Below are 26,121 nucleotides of genomic sequence, written 5' to 3' on the forward strand. Positions count from 1 at the left end.
ATTTAGATACCTAAAGATGCAGATATGTACTTAGTAGGATTTTCAAAGTGCCTAAGCATGTAAGCGCCTTACATGCTCAGGAATTTTTGAAAATCCTGTAAGGCGCCTATCTGCATCTTCAGCATCTAAAGACTTTAAAAAATCTTGCCATTGGTCTACTTCATATTTTACCACTCTCTTACTTCTTCCTAATATTCACATCTCATTTTGTAATCAGTCTTAGTAATGCTGTTTAAACAGAAGAAAGTGGGAGAAAAAGAGAAGATGATTTTGGAAGTTAAATTTTCTACAATATTGTGCTAAGTGTTTCTGAAATCTATGATAATCTATAATGATGACAAATGGCAGAGTTTTAAATTGTCATCTATGAAGTGTCTGAATTTAGAAATTTACCTATAGTTATTTACGTAAGCCTTTAAAGAAAAATGACACAGATTTCATTACTGTTAAATATCTGCTTGATATCAAAGTTAGAAGCTTGCTGCATTTTATCTGTTTGTGGTTGGGAAAATTATGCAACCTTTTCTGATCACCTGGATTTAGATCATGTAGATTATTTTATGTGGCTAATAGATCCAAGTTGCGAAATTTGGCTATAGTATTAAGTATGATGAAGAAGCGGGACTTAGAAAACTACTGGATCACGTAATCTAAGTTTCTTCCCTTGGGCTATCAAGAGGGCACAGACCCATACTGTTACTGTTGCAGCAGTTTGCTCCATTTAAAAACTTCATAAAATCCAATAAAAATTAGAACAACTATACTTCTTAGAAGAATGAAGAACTGCTTTGTCTGGCATTCAAGTGCAGTTAAATTCAAGACATACCTCTCTAAATGATGACTCTTGTTTTTCTACAGTGATTTCTTATGCACTTGGTTCTCAATGCATGTTAGAATTTAGAGTGGGATCTCTGTGGTAGTAAGGGGATTTTAGAATATGAAGAGACATTGAAAGTAAAGGCAGTATGTATGGCCGTAGTAATCTAGCTGAGATTATGGCCAGTGTGGTTATGCTTATTAAAGGGAAGTAATTGAAAGCTTTGAAGATTTTGAAATAGATGTTTAAAAATAATAATAATTTTTAAATTGCTAAGAGCAACAAAGCTGCTGGTTTTACTGCACGAATCTATGTGAAGATATATATAAAAACAAATGCTGACCAAGTAAAATGAATAAAATACATAGTTTTAGAAAGTTCCAGCTTGAAATGGTAAGTTTAAAAGATCCATTGAAAAGAAACCAGTCTCTTCTCTTTGAAGTTAAAAAATACTTTGTCAATGGAAATACCCACTTACTGGTTGCTTTCATACATAAATCTCTTCCTGTTTAAAAGGGAGCCTTCCAAAATTACTTTGCTGGCCAAAAATACAGAAACTTTTCCTGTTGGCTGCCCTTCAGGGTTCCCCTCAATATTTGTATATATGGGAATAATCATTACACACTTTTTTTTCTTCTAAACTATTAGAAAATACAATTTTACTGTTTTCCTATTTGTCTGCAATTTGTCTACTCTGCTAATGATGTTTCTGCACTGATTGCCTCTCTTGTGTATTTTGGTATTTATTGGGACAAAGAAATGAAATTTTTTACTCTTTTCTGAGGTGAAACTAAAAGCGCATCCATTCTATTTCTGAGGAATGAGCTACTCATTACATCCAACTGGCACCCATCCCATCCCATCCGCTTTCCAGTTTTACTGAAGGAGGTTTGAACAGAAAATTAATTGGCTTTAAAGCTGCCAAATCTGATCAGCAAAGCTCAGCTGGTAACTGCGTTTTCTTTAAGCTTCTCCTCCTGTTCTTTAAGCTGCTGTGCCTTAGGACATTAACAAGAACATCTAAGATGACGGATCAGTAACAGAATATAAACCTTTTTTTAAACAAAAATGTGGAAACATCTTAGACAAAGTTCTGACCCTCTTGAAGTCAAGGGGATTTTTGACAGTGAGTCTTTTCCATTTCTGAGCGTGCTGTGAGTATCTTCAGAGTCTGGAACGTGTAAGTGATTAAAAACTAATACTCAGTTCCTTTCATTGCTCTTCTCTAAAAGCTAAAAATGGAGAATAACAGATAATGCAAAGATAGCTAAGGTATCCACCAAAGAGAATTATTCCCTGAGAAAATGCTAACTGTGACTGTTTACTTAAAATGAAACTGCCTTTTAGCACACATGTAAGAATGTGGATCGTAACAGAAAAAGACCAGATGGAGTAGGTAGTCAATGTGTTTAAGCCTCGTGACATTCTGTCTAGAAATCATCGGAATTCAGTTTTGCTAATTGTAGAGTCTTTATGTTTTGTCTTTGAAAACCTGATGATGAAGGCAGCATTGGAAAAGAGCAGTGGGTGTTTTGCATCATCAGGGTGAATAGCCAAAAAAAGGAGGGCAAAGAATCGTAGGTCAATGAGCCTATCCCCCATCCTGTAGAGAGTGTGAAGTAAATTTCTTAACAATGACTTTATAATCACTTGAGGAACAATAAATTAAAAAAAAAAAATTCCTTTATCAGAGTAGCTGATGAATATGGAAAAATGAAAGATGGGATATAACTTCAGTTAAGATAATTGACAATGGCCTTTATGATATTATATAAAAATGAGAGCAATCGGGAAGTAGGGGCTATATGAATGATTTAAAAATCAATGAAAGGAATAGTGGGTTTTTTTCTGAAATGTCAGCCTAGGTGGCACCCTATAGTGATCTGCTGCAAGCCTCACTTATTCCGTATTATCCCAAATATTTTAGAAGGACATTAGAGAATACAGTTCATTTTTCAAATGGCAGTAAGCTAGGAAGAGTCACAAATGCTATCAGTACCATACATTGAAAATTCACTATAATCTCAGTAAGATGGACCATCGATCTGAAATGAAGATGAAATTCAAAAAAGACAAGGGAAAAACACTATGCTTAGCAAGGGGAATCATCGATGTTATTCACAAAGCAGAGCAATAGCTAGAGTTGGTATGATGTTATTGTGTGGTGAAAAAAAACAGAGCTGAGATGTGTTAGCTACAGGATAGCAGATGAGACATAGAAACATAGTTTTTCTTTACTTTGTGCTAGTTTGGTGTTAGCTGGAGGATGGGTCTGTTTATAAAAAACAAAGTTGGCAGAGTGGGAAACAGGAATAATAAAGGGCGAAGAAAACATGGCCTGTGAGGAATGGTTGAAACACCTGAGTTTGTTTAATTCAGAGGAAGCACAAATCAAGGGAGGGCATGTTGTAGAAAGGACAGTAGTAGGGTGCTCACTGTGCAACAAGAACAAGAAGAAATCTGCTTAATTTGCAGCAGAAGATTTAGGATTGGTAATAATCTCTCCCATGTGAAGGACAGTGGAATGGGCTACCTAGAGTACTGTGTATGCTGCCTTGCTCGCTCTCAGGGGATAGAGCAGCTTTTAAGAGCTGCTTAGTAACATATACGAAACAAACAGTCCTCACAGTGCATTTGCAAAGTGCTAGTAGCTCTCAGCATCCTGAAGGAAGAGGTCCATCTAAGATTCATCTCAGTCTGAAACAGCAGAGCACAGCCTGTCACTGGTCCTTCCCTGTCTGGTTTGACGGGCTCATCTGGTGTGGCAAGCCATATTCCTAAAGCCTTAAGATTCTGTGAGGTGCAAAATAGTTACTCAGACTTTGAAACAGAAGAAAAAGTCTTTTTGGCAGGTGAAAAAGACAAGGCAAGGTGACAAGAATTTTTGAAAGAATTGCCTTGAAGCCTGGCTACCTCAGTACATCACCTCCCCTTTCTTCCAGTTCTGCAGCTACGACTGGCAAACGTTGATAAAGCATTTTTTCCACCAGTGGCAATGTACGCTCTCACTGTCTTGGCGCTCGAGGACCTCACCTGGCCCAGCTGCCGAGGGGCTCTAGGGGCTGCTGGGGCTGCAGGCAGGTCTGCCCGGCCCGGCCGTGGCAGCGCAGCGCAGGCTCGTTCCTCCGGCCCTGCTAGGACAGGCGTTCCTGGCTTTTATTCTGAAATGATGATGTCAGGCAGCTCTGTCCGACCTGCTGGCTGCACACCACCACCCTGGCACCGGTACCTTTGCCTGTCCATCTCCGATCTGATGCCTTCTCCTCGGCGGAACATGTTTTCCAAAATCCTTTTGTCTGCCATCAGCCTCCTGCTTGCTAATTTGCCGCGTTTCCTCTGCTCTTTGATGCAATTCATTCCAGGTAAAATGCATAAACAAACAAATCCTATCCCATCATCTCGGAAAGAGGTTTTCTGCTGCTGTTAAGAGCTGCTGCTGACACAGGTCGGTAGAGCAATTTCATTTCCATTGATCAGAAATTACGAACGGAGCAATTGACAGTGTTTGTTAGAAGCCGGAGATTCTCTGTTAGTTATTGAAAAGATAAACAAGAGAGGCAAGTACGTTGCACAGATTCCCTCGGATTACTAGCAGATACTGATGGTTTAGAGCTGGAAAACCAGGAGGCAGCAGATTCTCTCTGCAAGGGAGCCTGCTGTGAGACATGTAAGTGAGCTTTGAAAGGGAGAGGATTGTTTAGAGCAGTGACATTACTGAAGCTTTGATCTGAATGTAAAAGTGGGAAACTACTCCAAGGGATTTTGTATCACCAACAACTCCGAAACTTGTGCCATCATGGCACAACTTGAGCTGTCTTTTTTTGTTTGTTTGTTTGTTTAAGAGAGTGAGATCTGTTACCACAAAATAGGAACCAATAGAGTTTGTGACTTAACTCACCAGAATCTCTGCATTTTAATGGTGGTGGTGGTGGTGTTTTCCTCTCCTTTAGAATCAAAAGATTGCTTCTGGGCTATCAAAAGATGTAAAAGGTTCTCAAACCTGCCTTGTTGTGCCACCAGAACACGTCCATGGATACAAATTTAGGAACAGTCCAGGAGGCTTCTTTTTCACTGCACGTGCTGCTACGTTGGTATAACGCATGTGTCATCAACTATGTCTGTGAGATGGAAGACAGAAAATTCAGAGGCAGCGTAATTAGTGCAAACTAAATGACCAGATATTAAGTGTAGCATTGGAAATGTTATACACAACGACCAATGGTATTAGGATTTCAGGGTGTGATAAAGTACTTTCCTGCGGGGAAAAAAAGCCTATATGCATAAATTTATGATGTTCTTTTGATCTGCTAGCAGACTGCAACAACTGTATAATCTTGTTTAAACTGGAGCTCTCTGCTAAATTTAAATTCTCTTGCACTCTATCTCTTCCGTTATGGTTTGAAGCTGAACTGCATATGAACGTAAAGAGCTGGGTTTCTTGTCTTGATTACCTGAGTGACATGAAAAGCCTGCAAATTTCCTGAACTCATTTTCTGTACAGTTTTGGAAATAATGAATTTTCTCTGGCTTTTACTAAGATGTTTGTGAAGAAGCTTGCTGATATAGAGTTGTCTCACTTTAGGAAAAAGATGAGAATGTTGAATAATGAAAAAAGAAAGCCCTGTGTTATTTTTTTTCAGGCATTTGAGTGAAACAGTGATAAGAAATGAAGAAAGTGTGAAAAAAAATTTATTCCATCTGGTATGTTTCCTGTGACATCAGCAAAATTTTCCTAGCTCTCCAGTTGTTCATTGTGCCTTTCTAAGATAAGTGTTCCAAGGACTTGATTGTGTAAATCAATAGTTAACAAAGCAATTACACTTTCTTCATGTCAGCAGAAGAACAGCCCTGAAGCATAGAGTCTATTTCTGCAGGTATCTTTGGGAAATCAACAGATACTTCATATGCAAGAGTACACAGAGTTCACAGTTGCTTTTCTCGCTTACCTCTGTTTGACAAGCCTTTCTTCACTCGTTTTCTCCATTTCTTTTCCCCTGTGTTTTCTATCACTTCTTTTACGTTCTTTGCTTCTTTGCCTGTTAGCAAGGAAGTGGGTGCCTGAGCCCCTGACAATGGGAAATCAACAGGCTAGATGGAACAACGAGTCAAGTACGGGGACTTCCCAGCAGACACAAGGCAAGTGCAACAACTTCAGTTCAGAACTCAGTGTGGAAGATTGAGGTGAGCTGAGAGGTTCAACCCTGGTGAAGGCAGAGGGTGAAGGCTAGAGTCTGGCTAGCAGAAATCAATAGCTACAGCAAATGGGGGAAGCTGGTTTGCTTGCCCTGTTGTTCCAGTCTGTGATTTTCAGGGACCATAATGTGGCCCGTATCTTGTGCCATAGGATTTCCAGATCAGCGGTATGGTTATTCTGAGTTGGTGTGAATCTTCAGGGAAAACAGGACCCTTGCTTCACTCTCCCTGCTTGAAGAATACCAGCTGTGAGCATTCTCTTTACTAAAATCTGCCCTTAAGGCTGGTTCTGGGTGTCCTTCTGAGTCAAGCAATTAGGCGGTGCATGTGGAGACAAATGGTGGATTTGAAGACGTAGGTGAAAATCAAAGTGGATTTGCTGTGTCTAGTGTGATTTCAATTTCACAGCTAGGAAATGGCTTCTCTGTTTCCTCCATCCACAGTTAAGATTTTCTGTCCCACCCATTGCTGTTTTAATACAATTTAGTGTCTGATTATTTGCTACCATGCTCAAAGCAGGTGGGGTGGCTTCTTCTGTACAGAAACATTTTCAAGATCCTTGTCCTTGGTTCCACTGTTTCTGGATATAAATAATCAATGCTAGGATGTCAGTGTGTGACAGGCAGAGAAATCATGGAACACTGATCTTTGAATGGAAACAGTACATTAACAAACAATGCCACGCTATGATAATTGTGTAGTAATTGCTTACAATCTTTAGAAAATTTTTGAGGAAAAACTACAATGCTGTATTTAGCACTGCCATTGCTCTCATGTGCCAAAGGAAGTTCACATCTTAAGCCTATTTTTAAAGGTTTGAGATAAAGTGGAAATTAAAGTCCAGAAATGAGATTTTTTGAGATGGCAGGTTGTCATCTTGTGCTATTTTCAGGTATTCTATTCAAGCAAGTACAGTAGGCCCCTCTGGGAATGTCATGCCTTTGATTTATTGCTTGTTCAAGTTCTTCCATCTTGGAGTGTAGCTAGACCAGTAGAGCAGAGTCAGTTCATTTTATTTACATGTGGCTCAACATTAAAAACCAGTCTGTCTTCTGCAGAGATTGATGTCTTCTTGGGTAGCTAGATGTTACAGTAAGTTAAGCTTTATGACTGAGCTCTTGTCTGAAGGTGATACACCTTTATTACAATTGCTCATGAACAGTGCATTCAGGTAGGAAGTGTTCGTGACCATCTGATTAGTGCATTTCAGAGTAGGTGCAGATGAAGGTAACGGGTTTTAATATTAAACTATGATTAAATTAGGAGGGTAGATTTTACTCACATTTATTTTTTTTTTTAATAGGGAAGAAGTGTAGAATGTGCAGCTGTGATTTTTTTCTTTTTCTTTTTTTTTTTTTTTTTTTTTTAACACAGCTATGGTCACTCACAGATTAGCAACCAAATAATTTCCTTGGATGTGTTTATTCTGGATTGTACTGTCCTGCATGTGTATTGCAGCACCTTGATTTTTTTTGAATGAATGCAAGCCTTTCCTGTGTTGATAGGGGAAATGAGACCCTTCTGGTCTTAGCTCCATGTGCTAATCATCCTTTGCTGTTTGCTGCTGCTACTACTGATGAAATCTCAGTATGGTGCACACATAATGATTCCTTAAAAAAAAAAAGAAAAAAAAAAAAGAGCAGGTTGCATAAAATCCCTGCAAAGCACCTGTCTGATCACACCCATCTAGCCACCCTTGCACTGCTCAAATGCTGCATTGCTTTGTAGGTGATGGTCATTAAGGAACTCCCTGACAACATCTTGCTTCCAGATCAGACCAGTGATCTGCAGTACTGAGGCACTTTATGTAATGCAAGTAAAAGACACGTTTGTTTGGTTTTGTGTTGAGTTTAGAGGAGGTCATTGCTTACTTTTGTCTTCTGTTTCTTGTCCCGAACCTCTTTCGAACAAACTCACCAGAGCAAACCTGCTCTGCTTGCTTCCATTCCCGCCCCTCCCTCACACCCCTCCCTTCCTTCCTGGCTTTTCAGAATTGTCTTAGAATGACTTGGCATGTTTCTGAAAACTTCTGTTTTGACTCATCTGGGTATCATGACTTGACGACATTTTGCATGCATTACTGTTGGGATCTTCAGCTCATTTGAGTGGTTCCCAGAAGGAAAGGTAGTACATGATCTTGCTCTGCTTGTTTCTTTCTCTCTGGTCTGATAGGATGGGGTATTAACTTACACATTCTTGTATATAGGCTGTTGTCAGACACTTTCTGGACTATAACTTGAAATTAACTCTAACGAGATGAATTCTAACTAGATTAGATTTCAGGAAGGATTACTAAGGTAATCATGTGAATGGCAAGGTTATTACAGGAGAAGGAAGATAAAAAGAATTTGGCTTGCTTAGCTTAGGAAGTGATATGATTGCTCACCCTAAATACAATGTGTGGTAACATGAGAGAGGAAGAACTACTAAAGCCACATAACAGTGCTGACAGAAGAGCAAGGGGGACAAACTGTCCTATGAATAAAGTTCTACTGTAAATTCAAAGGATTTTTCTAATCATCTGGGCAATGAGCAGTCTTCCAAGGAGGGGATAAGTGCCAGGAAACATAGCAACTTTTAAGACAGAGTTCATATATAAGACTTTCTGGAACAGCAACTTGGAAGAGGAGATGACCTAGGAGGTCTTTTCTAGGTTCTTTTGTAAAGTTTGTCTTTCTAAATTCCCATCAGTAATTTCGCTGCTCTCCAGGAAGTTTCTATGTAGTGCTGTCTTTGCCAATGCCATCTTTTGTTTCTGCTTGGATGCAAAAATGGCTCCTTAGGGACATGTTGCTTTCATTTTTTTCTGCATAGCTTACATTTTTACAAACTTTAGCTTGGCCTACTAAAGCTGCATTTCTGCAAATACTGATGGCAGTCACTGATCTTGCCAGATGTTGGTTGATAAGAAAAGCCTCTACTTTGTCCAAGGAAATACTCTGAAGCACTAGTGTTGGGATCAGATTGAGTGCTTCATATAGGATTTAATCAGAACTTAATTGAATTTTAAGAGGGAGAGGATGTTGGTGGTTTGAGGTTAATGGCTTTAGCCCTGCAGCCTGAATTCTTTATCTAGCTGACTTACCATATTAGAGATCTAAAGAAGATTTGAGGATTGGCAAGCCAGTCTACTACATTGAACTACATTGAAGGGATCTTGCAATTTATGTTCCTGCAAGCCTAACACCAGTTCTGTTGGTGGCTATTCTAAAGAAGGAAGCTTTCAAAAATGCTGTCTGCCAACTCAGTTCTTTTGCAGATACTCTCCTCTCTGAAATAGCAAATTTCCTCTGTAGATGTGAACACATGGTTTCAGAGGCTTACAGGTAAATTGTGCAGCAGCTTCACTTGATCACTTGAATTAAAGAACGTAGGCTAGAAGAAGCGGCAGTGAAAGTGACTAGTATAACCAGAATAAATTGCTACATCGAAACATCAGAATGAAGTTCAGTATCAGTCTGGGCTTGGTTTAGTGTGTGGTCTTGTCTGTACTAGCCCTGGTTCAGGAATGGAGTTCTGTATGCCACACTGTCCCTTTTAATCAGTGTTGCGCTTACACCTAAATCTTCACCAGTTCTAGTTTAGTTCAGGGCTCAATGGTCATACGGTGAGGGTGGAGCAGTGCAGCAAAGCAACTCCACTGACCTGTGTGTGTACTTTCTAGGTAAATCCACTTCTGCAGCTAAATGGATTGCTACAACAATCCTTGTGTTGATGAGGCTTTGCAAGCCAGGCTGGTGGAGCCAATAACTAACCGTGTGCTGTTAGCACACAGCATTCCAATCAGTTCATGCTTGCTTGATGCTTTTGTCCTATGCCTAATAAGGGGGATATTGCATTCAAACAAGAGGCTCCATCAGAAACTATCCTTTTCTGCTATTGCTTTGCAGGTAAATCTGTTTAATCTGTTTTGTCCTGTCTTTTAAATGTATTTCATCTCAGTTTCATTTGGGTTCTTTCTGAGTTCCACTTTTTCAGGGGTTATGGTTATTTTTGGTTGGAATTTTTTTTTTTTTTTTTTTGTGTGCAAGGGGAATAGACAGTGATTGACTTTTTGAGCTTCTGAATATGGGCAGAAAAACTATTTTGATTTTTTTTTTTTAATTCACTAGAGGATGTTGTGCAGTTTTGTTTAAAATAGCACGTTATTTTGAAGGAACCTAATGCCACAATACGTTCCCTTCCCTAAACTTCCAAGCTAGGCAATCCTGAATTTTGGCTGACTGTTCAAGTTAAAAGGAATACTGGTAGCATAAAATTTCTTCACTGTGAAATGGTCAGCATTAGAAAAACCATGCATTAGCTTTAGCTGCAAAAAAAATGCTGCTTCTTACTGTGAGCAACCTTACAGCACAATTTTTCAACACTGTCAGAAACCCATGGTTAAACCCCGCTCAGATTAAGTCCTAGCCAGAGGTGTCGGAGGCAGCACTGACCATGCTAATTCAGTTGAAATGAACCGTATCTTTAATTGCGATGCTTGAAACCTCAGAGCAGTGGACAGTGCTTGTCCCGGTCCTCTGTGTTCAGCTTGCTTGATTTTTCTTCCCTTTGTATTGCAGTCAAGGACTTTACAAAAAACTTTTCTTACTTTGCAAACAAAAAGAGAGAAAATACAGGTCTGCAGAAGAATCAATAATGAATATGGCTATAAACATTAAAGGCCAAGCACTAGTGACTGAACAGTAGAAAGACCTTAGGAGGATTTTTGATGCAACAAAAGTAAAAAAAGCCAGCAGCATATCCTGCTTAAGTACCATGATTTCTTTCTGATGTGTTGCTTTTCTGCACTCTGCTTTGTTTGGAAACTCCTTGGGTGGTGGCTGATTAGATTACAAGTCTTGGGAAAATGTCCCAGTATGTACAGTCTCTTCTGTCTCTTGAACTCACCCATGGTTGTGATACCAAGGTGGAGTTAGAGGGTGTTTTACATTGCAGTTTTTCTATTGGAGGTGTGTCCAGCTCTGCCTTGCTTTTGGCAACATTGTCGTATAAAGACAACATGCACTGCTTTACAAGGTCCTACTTACGTCTTTCTGCTTGTGGCTTCCATCTGCAACAGTAAGACTAGCTCCTTTCTGTTACTTTCTTCAGCAGACTGCTTGTCAGAAATCACTGGGAGATTATTTTTACGGCTCCCCCTCAACAGTACTCTGTGTATCGTCCCAGCTTGGAACAGATTTCTTTTTGCAACCTCATAGGTTCTTAGAATAAATACCCATATGTTACTTGCTTTCATTTACTTACTGAAATAAATTCCAACTATCAGCCTCTTTAATTAAAAGAAAATTTCTCTTCTTTCCTATCATCGCATATTTTATTACCTCCTTTGGACTGCAGAACAGGTGTCTCTAATGGATTAACTACAGTAGAGTTAAATCCACTGGATTTTCAGCTCTCTGGGGATGTGTGGGGTATTATGGGAACACAGCTTTAGTTTGAATATCCATTACAGCTAGGCTACTTGTAGAATGCTGAATGCTATTCTAGGCATCCAAACTCAAGCTCTAGCAATTGTCTGTTTATTCAAGTGAAAATCTTAGTTACTTGGTTTTTGTTCTCACCGCTTTCTTTGCAGGTTTAAAGAATTTTCTGCCCAGCCCATCAAAAGAGCAAATCACCTTCCACAGCCCCAAAGGTTTACAATGCATCTCGCCCTTGATGCAGACGGTAGAGGAGACCCCTCAGCCCATCCCAGCGAAGATCAAAGGACATATTCCCAAATGGATAAATGGCAATCTTCTGAGGAATGGTCCTGGGAAGTTTGAGTTTGGCGAGGAGAAGTAAGTTCAGGTTTGGTGAGTTTGTCAAATGATTCTGGCCTGAGCTCTGCCTAAACCTAAAGGGACACCCCCCCCCCCCCCCCCGAAACACCTCACTGCTGTTTGGAGCACCTTGTAGTTTCTTTCTAAGTAAGACAAAGAAGAAATGCTTCTGTTATCTTTCTTTTAAGAACAGTTGCTCCTCATCTGGAAACTCCCAGTGGCCTCTCTGAAAATAGGAGCGCGGTTAACTTATTAAGGTTGGAGAAGCTGAGTCACAGAGAGACTGTGACCTACTCAGAATGATATAATGAGGGAACAGAGCTAGGGATTAAAACATCCACACTCCTAGTCCTTTGTCATTAACAAAAGTCCATCCCACGAGCACTCTGAAATCCGGGGCAGGATTTGTAGAGTTGATTGCACTGAATTGTGAGAGTTGCTTTAGCAGCAAATCTGTCTCATTTAAAAAATAACATATTAAAATATTTCAAGGAGGCAGCTACTGCTGTTCACTTGGAATCTGCATTCCAGCTAATTGACAAACCTAGTTTTTCCTCCAACCAAGCTGGTGGCAGCAACTGGCCAAAGGTGATAATCTTTTAATATTTCCGGAGATAGACCATGAGGTTTTCTCAAAGTCTCAGAGATTTCTCGTTTTGGAGAGAATAGCATCCTGCAAACAGCTGAGATCTAAAGGCTCCTCCTTGTGCAGTTGGGCTTTCAGTAATAATTTCTATTCCTGTTGTGCAGTAAAGCACTATTTCTATTCCCTATGCAGAAGACTGCAGAATGATTCGTTTACCAGCACAGATTATTTCCCCTAAAAGCTTATACATAGCATTTTCAGAAGTCCCTGAGGTCCACTTTCAAAAGTAATATAGGGAGCCCAAATCTCACTGAAAATCAGCATCTAACTTCAGGTCTCACAGCTGCAAATATGCTTGATTTATTTCACGCAATTCAAATGTTTTCCCGGGCTCATCACAAGGTTATGCATGTTTAAGTGTTCATGGAATCTGAGTGTTAGCTTTTTACAAACAATGATAAACCTAAAGACAAGATAGAACAGTATAGCAGAACATCATATAGTGCCCAACTGTTGTTCTCTTATTTATCTCTTCTTGAAGATTTAACCATTGGTTTGATGGCATGGCGCTGTTACATCAGTTCCAGTTGGAGAATGGCACAGTGACATACCGGAGCAAGTTTCTGCAGAGCAGTTCCTACCTGACTAACAGCCAGCACAACCGCATCGTGCTCTCAGAGTTTGGAACACTGGCAATGCCAGACCCCTGCAAGAGTGTCTTTGAGCGCTTCATGTCACGCTTTGAGATGCCACGTAAGAGGGTTTCTAAGAAATAAGAAATATTCTGAGCTTTTTCTTGGGGAAATTGTGGTTAGGTTCAGTGGTAGGTTTATTCTGAGCCCATATTTTTCGTAGAAAATGACCCCTTGGAAATTGCAAGTTGGTGTCAAACTTTGCTGGGAGAAGCATATTTGGTTTAATGTTTTAGTGCCACTTCAGCTCATGCAATTCCAGAATTTGTTACAAATTTCCAACAGAAATCTTTTCCTGTTGAAAACCCTGTGCAGTCCTGGTAATGAGCCTTACAATCTGCCGTTCTACCTGAGATACAGCTTTGCCCTTAAAACACTTTGCCTTGCTAAGCTTGTAGGGTAAGTGGGCTAATCCTTCCCTTCCTGTACTAAGGTGCAGGAGGTGATATGAGTAGGGTGAGAGACATTGCACAGGAATGGAATACCATTTCCTATAGGATTCTGTGTATGTCAGGGAAGAAGTAGGCTTAAATGCAAGCAAAGTACTTTCCACTGAAACCAGAACAGACCTAAAGTTTGCAACTTGTTGCTTATGTGTGTGACCATCTTCTGCTTCTTATCTTCACTGCGGAGATGGATCCCGTCCTGCCGTGTCATCCGTTCTCTTCAAAGGTGCTCATACCTTCACTCATTGGTCTGCCTAGCTCCCCAATTCTCCTCCCCATCTCAGCTCTCTCAATAAATTGCAGAACTATCTCCATCCCCCGTCTTCTTTTCCAAGCTCCAGCAGGTTTTTCCTGCACACCCTTGCCTATTTGACTCTTTACACACAGGTAGGCTATTTCACTACTAAGCCTGTCCTCTAGGCTTTTCCTGAACCAGCTTCAGACTCTGTTCACCTCACATACAGTGTTCAATTGAGGGAATCGCTTTTTCCTCAGCTCTTCTCAGCCACCTGGCTAGTGAGTCTCAGCTCCCTTAGGAGTAACAGGAATAGCTCTGGCTTTGGGTGTGTATAGCTCTCAAAAGGCATCTCCCTGATGCAGTTTTAAAGTGAAAGAGAACAGAGAAGCAGCAGCATTCCCTGCCTGTCCAAGCCCTGCCACAGAAATAGCATCCTTGCCCTCCCCTCAGCCCAAGCTCTAGGTTCAAGTCTTGCCTCTTCTGTTTCCAATCCTGTAAATCAAACATGGCACTGTTCATATGGCTGTCAGAGGAGAGGACTTTTGCTAGGGAGGAAAGGGGGAGGGATTTGAAGAAAGAAGAGGTCAGAAAGAAAGGGCATAGGGAAGCATGAAGGTTATCTTGGCTTCACTGTAGTGATTTCCACAAGAGCCAGTGCCTGTCCTTTTATCCTGAGCTCACCTGTGCAGACAGTTTCCTGAGTGCCTATGTAGATTAGTGAGTTATTTCTAATCAATCACAGAGGGATTAGTGTCATTGCAAATGGGTTTATTTGTTTAAACATGTCTAACTTGCTGTAATGTGACAAGAGCTTAAACAGAGCTGTGTACGACTCTGGGATTTTGTTTCAGAACCAAGCGACAATGCCAATGTGAACTACGTTGTGTATAAAGGAGACTATTATGTCAGCAATGAGAACATCTTCATGTACAAAGTGGACCCAGAAACGCTTGAAACGAAGGAAAAGGTGCGGGCTTCTCTTCATGGTGTGCTCGAGTCCCTGAAAAATCTACTTAGCAATAAGGCAGCTCTCATGAGTGAAGATTCAGTCACTGCCCACTGTGGCGAGCAAGAGGAGGGACAGATATAGACTCATTTCCGTCTGGGTACAGCTGGCTTTCTTCCAGTGCACTGACTACTTGTCTGGACATGTCTGTACCTACCAGTGTGTGAAAAACAAAAGTGTGCACAGGAAGAAGTTAACATCTTGCCCTGTCTCTTCATTCTTCCTATCTCTTCCCTTTATCTCCATCTTACACCCCCAGCTTTAAACACACCAGAACAGCCCTTCAAAATCTAAAACCTCTTTTGCAAATGGGTGGTGAAGTCAATGTAAAATCAAGTCAAAGTTCAGCTGCCACTTTATTTTCTCCCAGGCTAGCAAATGAACAAGAAGTCAGAGTAGAAGTCTTCCCGTATGTCCTGTGCATCGTCTCACAGGAGTGTGGCGGTATTTGAGGGAAGAATATGACCTGTGAAATGATAGCATAAGCTATATGTCCACCTGCCTGCACCCTTAGAGGGGATTTGGATATTTGCTGGGCTGGACAACTGTGAGAAGGACTGAGGAAGAATTCTGCCATTCCTAAATCAGTATTGACTACTGTGCCTGTATGTTACCACGGACTCTTTAATACCACAACATACCAGGCTCAGTGCACCTCGGATCTCAAGGGAGGCATTCCAAGAGTCCCTCTCTCTCTCTGCAGGATCAGTTGTGAGTCACAAAGAAACTCTGCTTATGAAGTATATAGCATGCTACTTGCATATTGAAATGGAGAGTTCGACGATTTGCTATTTTATCTGTTTTGTAAACCATAATGCAATGGTGAAAAGATGCGTGGGCATTTTTAGTTTGAATATTCAGCTCTGTTGAGCCATCTTGTCATTAAAAAAAATCCCCTTAAGCTGCTTTTTAGATGCAGACTGGTATTTTTATGGCTAAGTGAAGAAATGGAAGGGATGATTTCACATTTAAACTCTTCAACTTGAGATGCCGTAAAAGGACATGGTTTTCTAAGCTTCTGATAGCGTGGCACTCTTTTCTACTGACGCCTTCCAAAGGGCCTCAGGTTGGACGCTTGAAAGCCATTTTTTTTAACTTTTGGAAAAGAAGCGTATCTTCCATGCTTTAATGTTTAAATGCATCTTTGTCCTTCAGACTTTCTTCTCAACACATCCCCTGCACTGTCTGAGCCTAAACTACACCCAGACACAGGAACTAGGAATACAGGTTAACTATTCGCAACTGCACTTTTGACCTAACTGTTCCTTCTAGCTGTAAACAGTGAAGCTAATCTTTTTTTTCTCTGTGAGGAGAGTAAACACTGACTGTCAATTAGCTATGGGAGCTTTTGAAAAAGTTGATGATTTTTTGGGGCAGTGACTGTCTCTCCATGCGTGTTTATCTGTGGTTATTACATGAGGTCCTGGCTAAAATGCTCACATGGGCAACATTCCCACTTGTGTCAGCACTTCCATTAGTAATGTTTGTGTCTCTCAGAGAAACAGCTGGTGCTATTACTCCCGCTTTATTAGTAGGACTAACACAGAAACATCGTTAATTTTCAAGGATTTCAGGAAGATTGCAGGCAAAATGAAGGCATAAGTCCAGATCCCATGTTAGTGCTGTAATCATCATGCTGTTCTTACTCAGACTTTCACAAAACCAACATCTAGAAAGACTGTGGCTTGCTACAGAGCAACAGGAAACTTCTGTACTGACTAAAAATCCTTGGCGTTTGCAGGTAGACTGGAGCAAATTTGTTGCAGTGAATGGGGCCACCGCTCATCCTCATTATGACTCTGATGGGACAACATACAACATGGGCAATTCCTATGGGAAACATGGTAAGACTTGGCATGACCAGGCCTGGCTTGTGGGCAGGGTGTGCAGGCTGCTTCTTGCTGCTGCTTCAAGGAGCAGTTGTTGAAGAAACTTCAGTGTCTAAAGAGACCTTGAAATTGCTGTTCGTTTTTGTGTCAAAATGACGGCAAACTAGATTAGTTCTTATTTCAGGGTGTCAGTCTGTCCCATAAAAATGGCTTCTCTCAGAAATTAGTTTCAGATGCTTCTGACTTCGGCCTGTGAATATCCAAGAGAATTCCCTCTTCCTCTCCCAAGCTTTAATGGAAAACAGGAGAATGATTTTCAAAGTCCCTTCCAGCCTTGAAGCCTCATCCAAAGAATTCAGACAATTAGCCACACATTTTCCATTTACAATAATTGGCTTTTGATAAGGACCGTAGAGGTTTATACAGGAGAGAAGGTGGACTTTATTACAGTGATCTATCTTAGAGCAAAGCTGAATTTTCTGGGTTATTTTTCTTCTTCCCAAAACTACGAGCATTACATCTAGTTGGGACTAGTTATATCGACATGGCTGCTCAGAGCTAGCATTCACCGTTAGTTACATGAAAGTCTTCTTTTTCAGGTGCCTGAGGCTTGTGAGAACAGCCACTGCCCTTTATTATGATACCTCAGACTGGTTCCAGTTCACTGAACAGTTGCCCAGTTTTGATCATTTTTCATTCTTGCTGTTTTCATTTCCTTTTGGCTTTAGCAATATCTAGCTTTGCCGCACATGCTGTTTTCAGCTGGAGAGACCAAACTATAGGTTATTATTCAAATGTGCCATTCTTTCCTGCCCATATGCTCAGATTTATTCAATGAGTGTCAGTCATCACCAAGGTTCAAAGTTTTAATTTCCTTTGGTCCCCAAGCTATGAACTTGTTTTTCTTCCTGATCCTGTTGTTATACAATACTCTTAAGTTAACATAAGAATGCATTGCAGACAGTAAAATTGGGTTACAGTCTACCAGACTGAGAAGATCCTACTTCCTTTCAGTCTTTGGTTTTTTTTGCTAGGTAATCCTCTGTTGATTGTTCTATTGACTTGATAATTGTCTTTTTGTTTTCTGCTCAGTTTAGCTATGACTGTGGTTCCTAGTATTCCAGGGAAACAGAAGGGAACAGAGCCTGACTTTGGTTTCATGAATGTGGACAGTCTCACGTGGACAGTCTCACGTCTCAGTGGTGTTGAACGCCCTTTCTCCTTTCCAGGGTCTAGGTATAATATCATTCAGGTCCCTCCACAAAAGTCAAACTGTAGTGACACGTTAGAGGGAGCGAAAGTGCTGTGCTCCATTGCTCCAATGGATAAGATGAAACCCTCCTACTATCACAGCTTTGGTAAGAATGCTTTCTGTCTCAAACTCTATGGATTTAACCTACTGTGAGGCAGGAAGGGCTGTTCACTGCCCTCTGTCTCTGAGATTTTTTAATCGTCTCATTTGCCTAATACTCGGATGGTATCTCCTTCCTTCTCTTTTCAGGAATGAGTGAAAACTACATAATTTTAATCGAGCAACCCATCAAGCTGAATCTGTTGCAGATCATCACTTCCAAACTCTGTGGGAAAGCCATTTTAGAAGGGATAAGCTGGGAACCTCAGTACAATACTTGCTTCCATGTGGTGAATAAGCACACTGGGGAGGTAGGTGGATCTTTGGCCTTTCCAGCAGCTGTGCAGCTGTAGCTGGAATCTTACATCCCACAAGAAGAGTGCTGGGTGACAGCCACAGATAGCTGTATGAGTCGCTCCAGAAGGTACTGCAATATAGGCTCTATAAGCGTGTGTGTAGGTTTATTAGAAATGGGATTACTTCATGCATTTTCCTCTCTATTGATTAATTTCTTTGCCCGCCCTAAAAGAACAGGCAGAAATAAGCGGTTTGGGTTTCCTGGGACTGCAGCACAGGGACTGAAATGTCCTACAGAGTATAAAAAGGTCAGTCATAGCCTGGGAATGATGCTATAGAGATGGAGTCATGATAGCAAGGAGCTAGACTGCTTTACATTTTGGCTTTTCTTTGTCTGGTTTTGCCTACTTACTGGCTTAAAGCAGCCATTCTGTAGTAACACAAGGATGCAGGACAAATAACAAGAAATGAGTGGGGAATGAATTGGGAGAGAGAAGAGAAAACTCTTTGAGGTGTGGCTAGGGTCTTTGGAGAGGAAATTTAGCCTCTCTTATGGTCACTGTAGGTGCTGCCAGGGCAGTGGTACAGTAAGCCCTTTGCTACTTTCCATCAAATCAATGCCTTTGAAGATGATGGCTGTGTGGTTCTTGATCTGTGCTGCCAGGATGATGGAACAACTCTGGCTGCTTACAAACTTCAGAATCTGCGGAGGAGTGGGGAAGGTCTAGATCAGGTAAGACCTCTGCATTTGTGTTGTGTAGGATCTGATGGGGCCCCGTGCAGGCTGAGTTACTTTTCTGAAGCAAGTCTCAGGTTAAGAGAATGGAGAACAGCATGGGGGACCCCAAGGCAGAGGATGTGAACTGGAGAAAGGAACTGTGACTATATGGAAAAATGAAAATTATGATCTATTGGCATGCTGGTATTTTTCTTTCCTTTTAAATCTCTTAGCAGATAATTTCCATGGGGTGTTTCCTTGAAACTTTTAAAACTAGTGTGTGACACAGCCTAGCAGAATGTACTTCTGTTTTAAAATCTCATTTTTAATGATACTCATTTTCCCTATCCCTGTGTAATAAAATTTTTCCCCCAAGAAAGTATGCAAAGCAAGTTTTTGCATGATTTTAAAGGGCAAAAGAAAAAGAAACCCTGTTTAAAGGCATTACTTCAGAAAACTGGCTTTTATTATGTAAATCACAGAAACACAAACATCACAGAAACCCCTACATTGTGGCTTACATTCACCTCACAACAGCATATACTCATAAATCACTTATTATGTCCAACTCTGTCAAAAGCACCATTTAAAGTCATGTAAGAGGCATTATTTTGCATATGTCATACATTGGGAAAGTGGTGTGCTTTCAATTTCTTGTACTGCAGATGTGTTTATTGGAAACCCACCTTGTTGTGGGTGAAGGGCGGGCATTTCTACAACATGTTCAGACAAATCCGAACTTCCTCTGTCTATGTTCTGACCTGTCTAGGAGCAAGTCAGTTCTGATCAAAGCGTATAGCTGTGTCTCTGTAGGGTCATTTTGTTCTGCCTTCTTTTGCTGGTTTTTTTTTTTTTTTTTTTGTTTTTTTTTTTTTTTCCCAAAGATTTGGTGAACATGAATTCAAGTACAGCATAGTGTTACTACAACCATTTCCTTTGCAAACTGATTCTAGCTTTTCTTCAGCCTCCTCCAAGCACAAAAGAGCTTCAATTGATCTGTCTGAAGGTGTCCTTATGTCAACATTAGGCATGTGTTTCCAACACCCACGTTCTTTAAGTGACAAGTAGTATAGCCATTAAACTGTATACGCATGCATGAATGCAAGTCATTTCAAAACAGAATCTTAAATTGAGGCTGCACCGAAAGACTAAGGCATGCCTGAGCATGATTTATCTGTTTTCCCCACAGCATGCTGAGTGCTTTTCCTTGCTGACTAAACCTTATTTTGTCTGGCAGAGTTCCTCAACCAATCAGTTTACTGTGGCTACATAAAACCTAAAAGTTTTGAAAATAGGGTTTCAAGATTAATACATATGATTAAAGTGAAGTTTCACGTTGAACTGTTGAGTTACAGATTGAAGTAACTGAAAAACACCAAAACAGGGTCCTTGCCACCTATTTTATTTAGAAGGCTTAATATTTGGAAGTATTATGGGTTTTCAACTTGGCTTGAAAAGAACTTGAGTCACAATGGTGGAATTATTCCTCTCATGCAACCCGCTGAATGTCTGCCACGCTGGAGGCTGTCACTTTGCTCTCCCCTCTGCTCCCCAAGTAAATCCACCACTACCCTAGACTTCCCAAACATGAAGTCCTTCTGTATCTGAGAATGGGACAGGATAATTGTGCGGGCTAACTTCAGGCACTGAATGGAGGTACAGTAGTGTCCTTCTGCTGGCCTTACCATCCAGGAGAGAGGGAGACTCCTCCAGAGACTAATGTAGAATGTTTAGTCAGATATTGCCAGTCACTCTCTGGATAAGCCCCTCCTTCCATTAATTTCACAAAGAGCCAACATTTACTCTCTGAGATTAACAGCAAGCAGTACGGTCACAGTCTGTAGCATGCTGTCATCCCACAGAGATCTGAGACAGTCTACAATCAAGCAGTTCTTCTTCTGAAGCTTTGTAACCCCATGCAGCTTATATACTCTCAAAGTTCTCCTGCATGCATGGTTCATATAATTTAAAATAATATGGAACTTTCTCAGTGCTTTGTTCAGCCTCAGGCTTCCAAAGTGGGACTGGCACTAATCACCAGCAGGGCTGTAGAAGAGTGGGTTTCCAGCAGGGGTATGATCTTGGTTGGGAAACAAGGGCTTAAGTCACACAGTCAGTGGGGCACATGTGGACAGGCTGTAAAAAGGATCAATGTTAAGTCTGTTCTAACTGAATAAAATATAGTGCAGCATGTGTCCTAATGGCTGGATTTGGAGGATGACTGAGTGATTTGCATACCCAGCTCAACATTAATTACTGTGAAAGCAATGCTGAGCCATTTAATTGGTTGTCTTTCTGTTTCCTACTGTCAAGTACTGGAACAAGTAGAGCCCTTACCGGAACTTAGTAACCTGCATAATAGAAAGAAGAAGAAGATTTCAAGGGTGGGAGGAATGTCTAAAACTTCAGAGTTGCTCCCAAAAAGAGCACTTAGCCTACAATGCCTCTCTCTATCACCATTACTTTCTGTCTCTGTCATAGATTTATGACTCAGTATCCCGAGCTTTCCCTCGTCGCTTTGTTCTCCCACTGAATGTGAATTCAGACACACCTGTGGGGAAGAATCTGAACCCACTGTCTTATACATTGGCAAGGGCTGTGAAAGATGCAGATGGCAAGGTATGTATATTCAAGACTTACATAGCTGCCTTTATGGCTGTGGTGAGATTGCCTGCAATAGTTATCATCCTGTGCTATTATCTTCTCAGATCTTGTCCACCAAGCAAGCAAGCAAGGTTTGGTCATTACTAAGACGGGACTTTGTGTTTTAGTACAAAGACTGCCGCATTGCCTTAAATGAGAGTGCGAAGACAGATTGTGACTTACTAAAAATGCCCAAGTGGATTATGAGCCTTTATGAGAACTGGCCAAACTTCAGCTTCTTCATAGACAAAATCCTCCATGGTTTCACCTGGGTACAGAAGTGGTCTTTGCTTGCAGCTCTAAACAGCCCTACAGAGTGGCATTCGGCAGTATAGAACACGTATGGTCCGCTGTAAGTGCAGTCATCTCCGTGTGTACTTTGCACATCAGATTGCTCAGTGCTGGACCTGGGATTTTCTGAGCTCGCAGTGCAGGAATACATGGACTTGCTCCTGTTTTTCACATCAGACTGATCCTTTAAGTTTCCAAGGTCTGTGATGATGAGTCAGTTTTTTTTGTGAAACGGATAAGGGAGACAGAATTGGTGCTTCCACTTGTCACAGCGCAGTGCCAGGCTCATCTTTAAACATTTCTTCCCCACAATGGTTGTGCAGTGACTTGGTGGGACCGTTCAGGTCTTCTGCCCAGTCAAAGCTAAACTGACACTACCGTAATGCATACTTGTTCTAGGTCTGGTGCACACATGAAAATCTCCACCCTGAAGGCTTTGAAAAGGTTGGAGGCTTGGAGTTCCCCCAGATCAACTACTCTCAGTACAACGGTAGGAAGTACCGTTACTTCTATGGATGTGGTTTTCAGCATTTAGTTGGAGATTCCTTGATCAAGGTTGACGTGAAGACCAAGGATTTCAAGGTGAGGTGAAGTGAGATTATCTTTTTTTCAGCAATGGGAGTCTTTCTGATGAACTGGCCTTTACCAGATATGTCATTTACTAGGCACTTTAGGGGTCTTCTTTCAAATGTGTCTGAGATGAGATTCCTAATTTCATCTCTCACCTGGCACCTTCCGGATGTGGCACATTTACCAAACAGGAGAGGGTATCACTCCAGGTTCCTAGATAGATAATAGAACAGAAAGGGTTGCGTAAAGTATGCGTGTGTCTTCCGGGCCAAATAAGAGTCATCTCTTGCTAGACAGTACAGAAAATACCCAAGTGGCATAGGCAGTTGGAGATAAACGGCCAAAGTATTTATGATTTAGGCAAGAAATAAGGTTTAGGATATTTCCAACTGCAAACACAAGCTGAGATTTTTGCTGTGTCTCCCTTAAGCAGGGAATAATGATCTCCAAAGCGTTAAATGCTTATTAATCAGAGACCTTCCCAGAGCCTAGAGTGAGCTAGGAATCCTCAGAAAGAGATGCCCATTTTAATTGTTCAGCTCCAGATACTAATTTTACAGTAACAGTGCCCTCCTTCAGCACAGCGTTGAGGTGCTATGACTCTGCTCACAATGGAGCAGCAGCTATGCCCTCAGGTGGCGATGGTGATAGATCTCCTCTCTGCTGACATGGCACCTCTTTCTCCACACTGCCCGGGCACAACATGGTCTGCACTAGGGTGATGTGAAGGTGGCTCTGCCAGCTAGGATGACAGTGTTTTCTGAGCGTGTAGCTTATACCTGTGCCAGTGCAAACCATTGAATTAAATGAATAATAGGAACCCTTTTCACTGCCTGTTTGCATGATGCCTGGCACAATGGCCATGCTCTCACAACAGTGGCACCATCATACTACTGAAATCAAAGAATTAATTAAAAGGTTGAACTATAGATTTCTTGGAGCACAGAGTATGCCTGGGTATCTTTGTGGGGAGCACTCCAACTTGCAACTCTGATAACTGTAGTAGACAAGTATTAATGAAATGAAACACATCTATATGTTGCTGTGCTTGCTAGATTTGGCAGGAGGATGGATCCTACCCATCAGAGCCTGTGTTTGTGCCAGCGCCTAATGCCATTGCAGAAGACAGTGGAGTCATCTTGTCTGTTGTGGTCTCCCCCACTGAGGTAACTTATTCCTACTAGTTTGTCAAAGTAACATAGTGTTAGATATACTTTTCTAAACCACAAAACTGAATTTGAGGCTCTGTGGCAGTTAGTTCTAGCACTGTGCTCCCCAAGGTGCGTGCCTCTGCAACTGCCAAGCACAGCCAGGCACACCTCAAGTACGAATGTATCTTGGAACGTCAGTGTTTCTTGAGTGGCATCTGTGACTATCAGTGCTCCTGGCTTACAGGTTTAGTCTGTATGGTCTGGTAGTACATTTGGGCTCCCTTCTGTACGACAGATGTAGTGGGTTGGACAGTGGATCAAGTTCAGCATGGGCATTCATTCTGGCTTTCTTTTCATCCTGCAGAACCAAAGTGCTTTCCTGCTTGTATTGGATGCAGAGACCTTCAGAGAACTGGGGCGAGCAGAAGTCACAGTGCAAATGCCTTATGGATTCCATGGCATCTTTACTTCCCACTGACTGAAGACCTTGTCACTTCCTGTAACTCAGGGCCAGGTCAGGCTCAGAAAGAAACCTCTGCTTTCTTTTACCTCCCACCTTTGCATTATGCCCTGGGTGAAGGAACTGCTTTTTCTGTATCATAACCTCTGAGTTACTACTATCTGTTAACTCAGAAAATATAAAGCAAAGAGTCTGAGGAAGGCAGAAGGCCCTTCACTCAAACAGCCCATTGCTTTATCTTAATTTTCTGACTGTCTTGATAGACCAGTTAGCAGCAGTTCACAAAGGCTGCCATGTGCAAGGCTTGCAAGGGAGAAAACAGAAACTAAGATGACTATTACCTTCCCTTGGTAGCAATGCACTCTGAAGGGAAGAGAATATCAGTGACTTTGGCTGAAATGTGTAAAACTGAAGAGTAAACCCAACTAGTAACAAGTAGGCCCAATGAAGGGATGTAATTTCACCCTCATTGCATAAAGATTGCCTTTAGTGAACTCCAGAAAGTAGATGCAAACACTCACAGAAGCAGTACTTGTAGTGCTTTTCTCTGTACACGAACAGTGCCCTCAAATAAAATCTTGTGAAGTTTCTTCCTTTCTTTCCCTGCCCTCACCAGACCTATGGCCAACTTAGTGTTGTGCCACAAGAGGCAACAGCCGCAACCCTGACATACACCTTATTATGTTACATGGTCTTGTAGACATGCATGACACGTCTCCACCATGCTCCCTCTTAAACAGAAGAGCTGGATGCAGCTCTGATGGCTAACATTTCCTACCCTCATCCTAATTCAACTGGTATGAAACTTGTAGAACTCTACTGTGGCCTTGATATCCCTTTCCTCTTAAGTTGAGCATATCAAACTCAACACCCTCTCATATGCTTGCTTCCTCATGCAGGCTGCTACAGTTCTTGAACTCTGAGGTGTAGGTGGACAGGTGGGTTGAGGGAAGCCCTTTATAGCAATTCACTTGCAGGCTCTGCCTTTAAGAGCACTGTAAAAAGGGAAGGCTTCCAGGGGAATGGATTGCCTTCCTGGCTTAAGGACTTTTTTATATTGCTTCGTTGTGAGAAGCCTGGAAAATGTTTTGAACCACTTCCCTTGAGCAAAAACAGCCCTTGTGCCCTAGGGTTTGAAGGAAAGCCCTTGTTTCCTGTTTGCAAACTTGCTTTGCCTTTTTTTTTCCCCACTCCTGGTGTTCTGGAGGCCAGCCCAGAGAGAACAGATACAGATCAGAGCTGACTCACTCTACCCAAACAACCCATCTGTATCTACTCTCGAACCTTTCTTCACCTTCCTTCCAAGTCTTGGGAAAACACAAAGGAGAGAAATAAGGATTGTAGACCAGGGCTCCAGCACTGTGAGAAGACAGAGGGGAATGCTCATCCCGAAGCTGATCTGACAAAAGCCACTAGATGGCAAACACCTCCCGCTGCTGGTGCTCCAGCCCTGCCAGCCGGCGGCCTCCTCCGCAAGAGCCGGGTCCGTCTCTTAACTTGCCATCTCAGCCAGTGCAGTTGCTCTCCTGCAGCCTGTCACCCACAGGCGGAGGGGACAACTCCCAGCCAGGTCACATCCCCAGGACTGGAACCTGAACGATGCTAAGGAAGTGCTTAATGACGGTGGGTAGAGTTCTGTCAGCATTGCTACTCTTTTTTAAACATTTTTTTTTTTCTTGGTGAGGTGGGAAGGGGAAAGGCAGTGTTAGAGGTTCATGTGCAACCTTGTATTAATTGCAGCCAGCCAGAGTAGCCCAGGCATCGCTGCAGATCAACAGTGCAGGCGAAGAGAGGTGCCCTGCAGTGCAAAGTCCACGCTGTGTTTATAAAGCTTTACTTCAATAGCATGCAATCCTAGCCCCTGCCTGTGTTGTGTGCACACAGGCTGTAATCCACTACCTTAGAGCTGTATTTTCTTATGTTCCTGTTATTCAGAGATCCTGCTCTGAGGTTTGGAGTTTTCCCACTCTGACAAACTGGCAGGTACACTCTGTTACCACTGGGGCACCGAGAATTTCCAGGAATTAAGGGAATATGCTGACACAGTTACCTCCATTCAAACCCATTC

At 41.7% G+C, this 26,121-nt stretch overlaps 1 protein-coding gene across 3 annotated transcripts; it reads left to right on the forward strand.

Moving 5' to 3' along the window:
• Positions 1-4,037: 4,037 nt before the first annotated feature.
• BCO2 (beta-carotene oxygenase 2) lies at positions 4,038-24,646 on the forward strand. Of its 3 annotated transcripts, none has more exons than XM_086766375.1 (13): positions 4,067-4,179; positions 5,861-5,953; positions 11,589-11,793; positions 12,903-13,114; positions 14,589-14,704; positions 16,485-16,587; positions 17,802-17,930; positions 18,074-18,234; positions 18,786-18,953; positions 21,420-21,557; positions 22,272-22,454; positions 23,498-23,608; positions 23,958-24,646. In XM_086766375.1, the coding sequence occupies exons 1-13, from the start codon at positions 4,071-4,073 to the stop codon at positions 24,069-24,071; spliced, it is 1,842 nt and encodes a 613-aa protein (XP_086622501.1). In that variant the 5' UTR covers positions 4,067-4,070; the 3' UTR covers positions 24,072-24,646. The 3 variants fall into 3 exon arrangements, with proteins under 3 accessions (XP_010126217.1, XP_086622501.1, XP_086622502.1); XM_086766376.1 differs by having other exon boundaries at positions 18,885-18,953; XM_010127915.2 differs by lacking the exon at positions 5,861-5,953 and having other exon boundaries at positions 4,038-4,179.
• The last annotated feature ends 1,475 nt before the right edge of the window (positions 24,647-26,121 follow it).

This window comes from Chlamydotis macqueenii, chromosome 24 (assembly GCF_036417535.1).
Source record: "Chlamydotis macqueenii isolate bChlMac1 chromosome 24, bChlMac1.mat, whole genome shotgun sequence".
NCBI lineage: Eukaryota > Metazoa > Chordata > Aves > Otidiformes > Otididae > Chlamydotis > Chlamydotis macqueenii.

Excerpts from the sequence above, each read along its gene's own strand:
- BCO2 (XM_086766375.1), top strand. The coding sequence starts at position 4,071 with ATGCCTTCTCCTCGGCGGAACATGTTTTCCAAAATCCTTTTGTCTGCC. Across the intron at positions 16,588-17,801 it reads CAATTCCTATGGGAAACATG|GGTCTAGGTATAATATCATT; the intron begins GTAAGACTTGGC and ends TCTCCTTTCCAG. Across the intron at positions 21,558-22,271 it reads TGAAAGATGCAGATGGCAAG|GTCTGGTGCACACATGAAAA; the intron begins GTATGTATATTC and ends TACTTGTTCTAG.